Consider the following 11,319-nt stretch of genomic DNA (forward strand, 5'->3'; position numbering starts at 1 on the left):
GTGCTGTTACTGTTCTCAATATGGAGCACAGTGCATTTAATAATAACAACCCAGGTGACATCACTATGACATCATCAGGGGGGTTATATTATTATAAAGCTCCTCCACTGCCCCAGAATATATTGATTGTTTTACAAACCAGGACTAAAGTGAATTGAGAATTAATTCAATTGTGAGAAATGGAGTTTCCAGCTGAATACAATAATAAAAACACAGAACAATCATATTATACCAGTGAAATAAGCCTCAAACCATAAGCCCAGAGCCTGCGTCGCCACCTAGAGGTAGAACCAGTGAGGGCACAGATTACCCCAGCTATGAATCAGTCCTGCAGAAAATGATGTGGCAGCCTTCAGTGATGAAAAACAGCCCTCCTCACCGAGTCGTGATGAGGTGAACCGGCGGCTGAGAGAGAGAGAGAGAGAGAGAGGGAGAGGGAGAGGGAGAGAGAGAGAGAGAGAGAGAGAAGAGAGAGAGAGAGAGAGAGAGAGAGGAGAGAGAGAGAGAGAGAGAGAGAGGAGAGATGAGAGAGGAGAGAGAGAGAGAGAGAGAGAGAAGAGAGAGAGAGAGAGAGAGAGAGAGAGAGAGAGAGAGAGAGAGAGAGAGAGAGAGAGAGAGAGAGAGAGAGAGAGAGAGAGAGAGAGAGAGAGAGACCACCAACATCAGCACCGCCACCACCGTGCAAGGAAAGCGGCTGTCCCCTCAGAGACCGTCCCCGACGCCCACACTTCCGGACTGGAGCCTCTGGAGGCAGCTGGATCGGATGCATGCGTCTCCGGTGCTGCTTGAGATGAGGATAAGACGACGACGTGTTCCCCGGTGAAACGGCGATGTTTGTTCCGTTACATTATTAGACCTGACCCGGTACAATCTGTGATGCACAAGTGATCAGGTCGCGGCGGTTTATTCGCTCAGAGGGGGATTCAGGCTTTGGCCACTACTGTCTGTCTGCTGTCAACTGTTGCTGATTTCCACTGTAAATGAATCTTATAAGGTAGGTGAAATCATTTCAATATGAAGTCTGAATAGAAGCTGCTGATGCATTAGAAATATATACATATATTTAAAGATGATGGTGATGAAGAGGAGGATGCTGAGGATGGTGGAAGGGTTTTGAAAAACATTAAATATTCACATTAAAACATTTCTTATAACAGCGGATGTAATACTGTTGTAGCTCAGGTTCATTTGCCTGACAAGCATCATCATTAACACTCACCACACACCTGCCACTTCCCCTCCTCCTCCTCCTCCTCCTCCTCCTCATCATCATCATCATTCTGCTCTCTAATGTCTCTTTCCTTGTCTGTGTGCACAGCCGCACAGCAGGCCACACACACACACACACACACAAACCCTCTCTTATACATGTATATGGACCAACACATGAAAGACAGCATGGGTCCGGTACCAGGCTGTCGTGGGGTTTTTTGGTTGGATTTTACAGAAGGAAGAGGTCAAACAGAGCAGAGGGATTGTAGTGACAGTCACTTTCATTATCGGTTAATGTGCTGATCGCTTTCACGATAAAAAAATGTCAGAAAAAAGTACATGGAGTTCCCATGAGCTCAGGGTGACATCTTTAAATGTTCTGTTTCTCTGACCAACAGCGCAAAAATATACAGTCTCACTCATTATTCAGGTTTACGTCTTATAATAATAATTATTATTATTATAATAATGATAACTAGGATTTATATTGGGTCTTTCAAGGAACCCACGAAGGTCTTGCATAGTGACAGGTGTGACATACAACCAAACACACAAAGAAAACAAAAAAATCTATGTGCCAAGGCCTGAGCCTGTAGGCAAATGATCATTATTGAATATAGAGTTGTTTTTGATACTGATACCAGTATCGCAAATGCCTCCAATACTGCCTAAAAGTACATAAGTCTATCTGATCAATCTGATACCACATAATTTAGCCCCCCCGAACATCTTCTTAGGTTATTTCTGTTTATTTTCTATTACTTAAATACATTTCTAGCATTCATTCTCTGTATGTATAACCTGTGTGTGTATCCGGCTGCACACAATGATAGCAATCATATCACAGCCATGCAGGGTTAGTAGTATACAGCTGTTAAATAATAATAGTAATCTTTGTTGTTGTTGCACTGAAATCGGACCGGTACTTGGTATCGATTCAGATATCAGAATCGGAAAGGGAAAAATCTGAACATCTCTAATAATGTGAGTTGTCCTGCACGAGCACACAACTCAGCTACTTTAAAGATACAAGATCATCTGTGATTATGTTTATTATTTTGTTTGAAAAAATAGGAAAATTCTCTCTCTTTGTCTGATGCATCTGTCTTTGTTTCCATTATTCACAGCTCACAGGGCTGAAACAGTTATTGATTCATCAACGGACAGAAAATGAATCAGCAACTATTTGGATAATTTGTGTGTTTGTTTCTTTAAATATTGCTTTACAGTTGTTAAAAATCCAATATTCTCTGATTCCAGCTTTTCCAAAGTGAATATTTGCTGCTTTTCTGTGTTTTGCATCATTTTAAAATGCACCAAACATGCTTTTTTAAATGTTTGATCCTCAAAACTTGAGGGGCGTTGAAAAAATGATTAACAAATTAATTAATAACTACAATAATCATATTTTATATATATCAAGGTGACATCTTCAGACCAACGGTCTAAAACTAAATATTTGTTATTTATAGTGATACAAAAAAGAGAAAAGCAGCAAATCCTCACACTTTAGACGCTGGAACCGGGCAATATTTGACATTTCTGCTCGTGTCTTGAGCGAATATTTAAAATTAATTTATTATTAACATTGTTGCAGACTGAGCCCCTCTCATCCCCTCTATCTCTCCCTTCTACCTTCAGCTGTGTCTATCATAAAGGCAAAAAAAGACCTAAAACTATAAAAAGAAAGTGTTGCAGACTGATGTTCTGTCCGTCGACTAGACTAATCAATTATTTAACTAATTGTTTCAGCTCTACTGGAAGGTTCATTTTATTACTGTATACACTCGAGATACACTGATACACAGAGAGCAGACTGACCATGAAGCAGGCTGTAGGGTTCGTTCATGTTCACCATTAACTGGACTGAAGTTTTGGTCTTCACGGTTCAATAAGACAATAAGAGGCGACCCTTCTGTTCTTCCTGCTGTCGTATATGAGAAGAGTTATCAGGACGTTTCCGCAGCTCTGCTCCTCTCCGTCCACTTAGTGTGTCTCTGCCTGGCCTCTGGCCTGGTGATTATCAGCCAGCTTGATAAAGTCATTAATGACCCGGCCAAGCCTGCTGGGCCTGGCACTGACACACACACACACACACACACACACACACACACACACACACACACACACACACACTCACACACACACACACACACACACACACACACACCAAAGAGAGAGTGAGTTTGACAGTGTGAGGCCAGCGTTAGATGCAGGATAAAGCAGCCTTTTTCTTTTTTTGGGGGGACAGCACTGTGTTTCTTTCTGGGCTGGGTCAGTTAGTATTAATAACTCTGAATGAGTGTCAAGTCTAAAAACAGCTGCTTAAATGAACAGGAGAACAACGTAGCAGAAAGAAAAACATGACATGTTTGTCAAAATATCTTCCCATCATCCTCGTTTTGATATCCCCCTAGCCGCCGCTCCTTCGGGTCGATCAATATCGTGATATGAGATCATCTTCGATTTTGTAATATGACATAAGTGTTGTCATTTCCTGGTTTTAAAGGCTGCGTTACAGTAAAGTGATGTGAAATAACCGGACTGTTCCAGCTCTTCTACCTCGTATTATTTGCCTTTACATACACTTATATCCACGTTACTAAAAAATGATATTGAGGCATTTGCTTTTCTCTACATTGCTCAGCCCTACACAGAGAGATCATTATATATGTGATTTAAAAAGGTTTGAAACAGCTGACGTGTAGGAGGAGAACACCATGTTCTACCGTTTCACACTGTTGCACAACAACACAGAGATACAAGGTGGACAGATTCAGTAATATCACTCCACTTTGACTGAAACACTTGTGAAATTCTGAAGGCAGAATTTAATCTTTTTCCCTGAGGTGATGGCATATAAATGCACAGCTTAATATATATAAATATATATAATATATATATATATGATGCTGTTAGGTGTTTGATCTTTTACCTTTGGCTGAAACGTTGTCATGTCCTATGTTTAAAATGTCATATATACAGTATAAGATTTGTTATTTGAGCGGTATTCCCTTTGAAACACAGGCAGCCCTGTTTCTCATTTTGAGTCCCACCAATCTTAGAACTGTGTGTGTGTGTGTGTGTGTGTGTGTGTGTGTGTGTGTGTGTGTGTGTGTGTGTGTGTGGGTGAATGCGTTCTAGAAAGAGACAGAGACATCGCTAAATCTAGGTCTCTTATGAAATCTTGCTCTGCAAGATGCAGCATAAAAACAGGGAGGGGTTGTGGTTTGTGATTGAACGTGTGTATGTGTGTTTTGTGTGTCTGTGTGCACGTCTTTGTCCATTCGCCTTCCTGCATGTTAATTAAATCACCGGGGAACAAGAGGGGGGGGACATGGTCGGGGGAGCAGGAGAGGGAGATGAGCAAAGAAAGATGAAAGAAACGAGGAGTTTTCTGGTGCGGAGAAAAAAGGGAAAAAAAAGACAATCCCTGCTCGGTGGTTTCCATGACAACAGTGACATCACTGACGGAGCTCTACCTCCTGAGCCGCCCCGTGTTTGTTTGTGTTTCTCTTCAAAGGGATGGATTTGAGCGTACATGTATATCTGTGTGTGAATATGCAGGCGTATCTGTACATGTGAATTGTTTATGAAAGAGATGAGGACAGACCCGCTGTCGGTTCAGTCGGTCTGTGGTTTCCCACTGTTGCCAGGCAACAGCAGTCATGGCAACAAGTTGAAGCAGGATCTAGCGTTGCTAAGTGAAAGGACAGGATGGGGTGAAATTTTATGAGCATCGTTGAGATACATATGGATACAAATATTAGGGCCCGACCGCTATTGGATTTTTCATCTCATCTCATCTTCAGCCTCTTATCCGGGGTCGGGTCACAGGAGCAGCAGCTCTAGCAGGGGACCCCAAACTTCCCTTTCTCAGGCCACATTAACCAGCTCTAACTGGGGGATCCCGAGGCGTTCCCAGGCCAGTGTGGAGATATAATCTCTCCACCTGATCCTGGGTCTTCCCTGAGGCCTCCTCCCAGCTGGACGTGCCTGGAACACCTCCCTAGGGAGGCGCCCAGGGGGCATCCTTACTAGATGATCCTGAACCACCTCAACTGGCTCCTTTCAACGCTAAGGAGCAGCGGCTCTACTCCGAGTTCCTCACGGATGGCTGAACTTCTCACCCTCTCTCTAAGGGAGACTCCAGCCCCCCTCCTGAGGAAACCCATTTCGGCCGCTTGTGCCCGCAACCTCGTTCTTTCGGTCATGACCCAGCTTTCATGACCATAGGTAAGGGTAGGAACGAAGATTGACCGGTAGATCGAGAGCTTTGCCTTCCGGCTCAGCTATCTTTTCGTCACAACAGTGCGGTAAAGCGACTGCAACACCGCCCCCACTGCTCCGATTCTCCGGCCAAACTCACGCTTCATCGTCCCCTCACTCGTGAACAAGATCCCGAGGTACTTGAACTCCTTCACTTGGGGTAAAGACTCATTCCCTACCTGGATTAAGCAATCCACCGGTTTCCTGCTGAGAGCCATGGCCTCAGATTCAGAGGTGCTGATCCTCATCCCAGCAGTTTCACACTCGGCTGCGAAACGATCCAGTGAGTGCTGAAGGTCACTGACCGACGATGCCATCAGGACCACATCATCTGCAAAAAGCAGAGACGAGATCCTCAGCCCACCGAACTGCAACCCCTCCCCACCACGACTACGCCTCGATATCCTGTCCAGGATTGATTACAATGTGCAACCCTGGCGCAGGCCAACCCCCACTGGGAGCGAATCCCGCTTACTGCCAAGGATCCGGCAAGTGACCCCCTCACCCCATACTCCAGCAGCATTGGATTTTTGGAAAGGGTAAAATAATTGTAGAGGGAAAATTAGATTACCAATTTATGAGCAGGAAAGAAAATAGATTTTTTCAGTGTGGAGCGTGCACCGATTTTGCACCAATATGACTATGCAAAGGTATTCAGAAGGCCATATTCATAATATGTATTAATCTTATGTATTACTGTGTCAACCAATTCTAAGAAAATAAAATAACTATATGACACCATTTCTAAATCTCCCTGAGCATCGTTTTATGCATATACTGTATGTTCTAAAAAAGGTGTCGATGCATTTCGAAAAACATATATACTGATATGATTCAACATGGTTTAAGAAGTCCTTATGATACCCACAAATTCTGCTTTTCAGGACACAAATAAATAATGTTGTTGTATGTCTATTTGTTATTTTCAGCTCCGCTAGTGTGTAGACTGTGTCTCATTGCACATTTTATTTCAGATATGAATAAACTGCATTGAAATGCATCATCTTTAAACTTTTCATTTGTGATGATTCCAGGTTTATGAACAACCGTGTTCCTCCTAACAAGAGATACCAGCCCACAGAATATGAGCATGCTGCCAACTGTGCCACGCATGCGGTGAATACACACACACGCACACACGCACACACACACACACACACACACACACACACACACACACACACACACACGCACACACACACACACACACACACACACAGTGATCAATAACATCACACAGATGAAATGAAACACTCCAGAATAATCCAGCACTGTTACATAACAGACAAATGTGAGACGCCTCCAGATTCTTTTTAAAACTACACCCACATCTTGCACTAGATTTCAGTTTATCCTGCATGTTTGTCATCTGCCATCTGTATCTCATGTTTCATTTATGTTATGTATTCATTTAGTTATGGATAATCCCCAGCCTGCTGGGCAGCTCAGTCTTGCACTTCCAGTCGGAAGACCAATGGGAGCAGCTGTCGGCCTGGGTGTACGGAGCGGGGCTCAGCTCGCTCTTCATCATCTCCACCCTGTTCCACACTGTGGCCTGGAAGAAGAGCCACCTACGGTACGGGCACACAGAAACACACACATTTCAACACAATGTTTGGACGGATGACTTTTATGGTTAATTGATATAAGAGCCCAGTAAAGAAGCAGCCCGCATGGCCCAGTCTTTTACTTTGCGTCTTAGACACAGCAGAACACACATTTATATCCCGACACTCCAGATTTGTTTCTGAGATCTTAAACACACTCATGCTACATGTATGAACAGTGTCACTCAGTTGTCATGAGGCTGTTTGGTCTCTCTCTTCAGGTCTGTGGAGCACTGTTTCCACATGTGTGACAGGATGGTGATCTATTTCTTCATTGCTGCCTCCTACGCCCCTTGGTAAACAAATTAGCCTGCTATATGTATATGTGTGTGTGTGTGTGAGTGTGTGTGTGTGTGTGTGTGTGTGTGTGTGTGTGTGTGTGTGTTTGTGTGTGTGTGTTTATACAATATTTTTAGTTATGTGTTCCTGTTCACGTGCCAACAGGCTGAACCTGCGGGAGCTGGGTCCCTGGGGGTGTCACATGCGTTGGCTGGTGTGGGTCATGGCCTCTTTTGGAACCACCTACGTCTTCTTCTTCCACGAGAGGTCAGTTTATACATTCATACATTTACTTTTATCTCCTATTAAACTGTCTCTCTATATATATTAATGTATTTCAGTGTTCCTAACGTGCGACAAAACAATCTCAACTCAGTGGATCCCTAAAGAAAACCCAAGGCCATCCACATTTGACACCAAACAAACACCATATTTGAACAGAGACAGGGTGTATGACCCCCTCCCCCACATACAACCTCCATGTTAGGTCTTATGAGATACAGTTGAAAAGCTCAAAGATGGACCGTTGTGTTGACATTAATTTGTCCTAAGCCTAACTTATCATCCATGCTAAAATATTGATCTCTGTGTCAGATATAAGATCACAGAGTTGATCTGCTATACGGTGATGGGAGTTTTTCCTGCTCTGGTCATCCTCTCGATGGTGAGTCATTTATTCTCACCTGCAGTCTTTGAGGTTTTTGTCATTTCCTCATAGTAACGTCTTTAAAACTTCAACTTAAATGTAATTAAAATATCTGCTTTGTTGCAGCCGGAGCAGTCGGGGTTGTGTGAGCTGCTGGCGGGCGGAGCCTGCTACTGTCTGGGGATGGTCTTTTTTAAAAGTGATGGCATCGTCCCTTTCGCTCATGCCATTTGGCACCTGTTTGTAGCTATGGGAGCAGCCATACACTACTACGCCATCTGGAAGTACCTCTATGCCCAGCCACCCAATCAGGTCCAGACCTCCAGATGACATCAGCGCTGACCTCACAGGAAGTAGCTGCTGTGTTTGAGCCACTTCAAGGGGTTGATTTGAGCTGCGTCTCGGTTCAGGGGCTGCCTTCTTTGGAAAGTGTGTGTGTGGTGCAGCCTCACAGTAACAAAAACTAATGATGCGTTCAGGTGATCCTCGTCAACTCGTAAAGCAAAAAAACAACAAAAAACAGACAACATTCATTAACCACATTGAAACCACAAACTCCTCTCTACTGATGAACGCAGGATGCAGGATGTACTAGATGTGACATACTGTGTTTATTCGTAGCATGTAGTATGAAACTGGTCATTTATTTTCTCGTGTGTTAGGCCAGGCTGAGCCAGTTTCCACTTTCTGGTGCAGCCTGAAGATCTTTTTCTGAACGCTAACATGCTCACAATGGCAATGATAACTGATGTTTAGAAGCTACCATGTTTCTTAATGAACACTGAACACAAAGCACGGCTGAGTCTGATGTCATTGGTTTTACATGGGATCATCACAGTTGCATAAAATTCATCCTGAGGGGAACTTAATGCCTGTGCCCTTTAATGGAAACCTATCCAACAGACACCGTTCATTTAAAGCCACAAATGTGAATCTATTGGTGGCGATAGAGGCTAAGGGATCACCAAAGTCAGTAAAGCTGTTTTCACTTATGAACCCCAGATAGTGTCATGAGAATCAGGTGTGGAGATAGTCCAGAGTTTCTCTTTCACACATGCAGCACACAAAAGGAGATTCTCACTAACTGGAAATACTCCATTTGGTTTAGACGAAGGGTGGCGCCTGGGCAGAACATGCAGGAGGGAGAACATGGCGCTGATTACACCGCGTCGACAGAGCCGGTTCTCTACCGTTCTTTTACTTTGTCTGATGATTTTGGTGTCCGTCCTTACTGACCTAAATTCCTCAATCACGTGGTCTCTCCAGTTAGCCATTTTTGTTGGTGTTTTTACGTAAATCACCCTTCTTCTTCACCTTCGGAGGTTTGTTTTGCTCCGCTGCTGACTGACGCATGATATAAATGTCATCAATACACTCCATTCAATTCTGTGGATAGACCAGAGACAAGCGGCTGTTGTCACACATGACCCACTCGGAGATTACCAGGTCTTTGTACTAGGGAGCTGAGAGGGTAACCTCTGTTTGATGTCCGGTTCAACTAAAGCTGGCACATACGGCCCTGCCGGTCAGGTTTGCAGTGCATGTGTGAAAGGGGCATCTTCTAGGGACCCTGAATGTCTGCATAACATTTTAAGAAAAACTTTGGTGGCACAAGAGGAAACGTCAAGGGATTAGTAAAGTCTCCAAAGTCAATAGTTGAGATATTTCCGTCTGGTCCAAAGTGGTGGACCGTCTGACTGACTAACGTTGCCATCTCTAGAGCAAAGCTGCTGTCATGGATTAAGCACCAGTATTCAAACTCAGGCAGGTTTAACAATAACAACAGTACAAGTTGATATGTTTCACCTTAACACATCAAGTAAATGCATCCATATTAATTCAAGTCATCTTAGTTCATGTGATTATTTACAGGATTTACGAGTTGACTCGGACATCTGAACGCACCATTAAGCGATTGCCTGACATGCAATGGATTGTAGGATACTGTGGTGGATAATTCACCAGTTATTTTTTTATGCCAAATGTGTCACACTGGGGGGCCGCGTTCGAAGGAGACTTTACATTCAGACATCTTTTCCGCCTGTTGTGAATACTCTGGACTTCAAAGGAGGCAGCCCGTGAACAAGGACACGGCGTTTGTTTTAAACGGTCCAGTTTAGTTCAATGTGAAGTTATTTTTTTTGCAGGAACTTTGGTTTCATTCCAACGATCAGGGGTTAAAATACTATTCTCGGAGAGTTCTCTCTACGTGGTGCACGTCCAGATTCAGTGTTCACAAGCTGAATTGAAGGCATTGTCTTATTGTCAAGAGGAGGACAATGTTTACAATTAGCTGACTATCATAATTAGTTTCAGGACATTATTTAAGTTATCATCATCATTAACAGGTTCAGGCTTGGTTATATTTAGGGAGATGCAACATCAGTGATCAGCTATTCCACTTCAGAGCGATAGATAGTATTAACACTGTTATTGTTACTAGTTGTGCTATCTACACTGTAATGCACTATATGGTTTAACCGCAGTTGCTTCAGTCAGTGATTTACTGTGATTTCTAAATCAAGCATTTCTGTAGAATGATTTATTTTAATGTTTAACATACAGATAATCATGGTTTTAGTCTTGGGGGACTTTACTTGTGTGCTTCCACCTTTACCTGGCTCTACACAGTAGATTATCAAGCATAGTTACTGACTTCTAATAGTTTACTGTTGTTTGAATTAGGTTTAGTGACGTAAAGATGTCATCGGTTCGATCCATACAGTATGTATTTACTGATGACGTACAGTATATGTTGACTTCATCTATATTTTCTTCTAATGTACTTAAAGTACAGCTGATTATCTTCATCATCAGCATCTTCATCTTAGTGAATGGGACCCATTTGATCAAAGCTACACGGTCGAACCTCAGAAGGGAAAACCACTGTCTGACTCAGCACTGCCAGAAGACTGACTTACTGCCGTACCTGATAGCACACTACTACCATATACGTCTCACACTTGAAAGGAAACTGAAGCTATAGTATTGTTGAACAATCTGACCCAATATTAAGGCATCTCAGGTGTGTGTGTGTGTGTGTGTGTGTGTGTGTGTGTGTGTGTGGATATGCTTGTGTGTGTTTGTATCTTATACTATCTGACTCCCATGAATCCAAAGCCTGTAATCGGCTGAGTCTATGTTTACACGTGAACGCATGTACCTTGAACACATAAAAAGTATATTTGAAATACGTATGTACTCTTAGTGTTAAGCTGTATGTGGTGGCACACGGTGTATTGGACGAGCTTGTGTAAATGTGGCTAGAGGACCAAAAGGTCACACCGTCTAGTATTCATAGGTGTA

At 43.1% G+C, this 11,319-nt stretch overlaps 1 protein-coding gene across 1 annotated transcript; it reads left to right on the forward strand.

The window, feature by feature from the left end:
- Positions 1–6,519: 6,519 nt before the first annotated feature.
- Positions 6,520–8,343, forward strand: LOC310955965 (monocyte to macrophage differentiation factor 2-like; the record flags this gene model as incomplete). The annotated part of the gene is made up of 6 exons (XM_083926045.1): positions 6,520–6,597; positions 6,897–7,057; positions 7,310–7,384; positions 7,533–7,634; positions 7,962–8,031; positions 8,140–8,343. 6 exons carry the CDS (start codon positions 6,520–6,522, stop codon positions 8,341–8,343), a joined length of 690 nt encoding a protein of 229 aa, XP_083782171.1.
- Between the last annotated feature and the right edge of the window lie 2,976 nt (positions 8,344–11,319).

Source organism: Echiichthys vipera (assembly GCF_963691815.1).
Source record: "Echiichthys vipera genome assembly, chromosome: 2".
NCBI lineage: Eukaryota > Metazoa > Chordata > Actinopteri > Perciformes > Trachinidae > Echiichthys > Echiichthys vipera.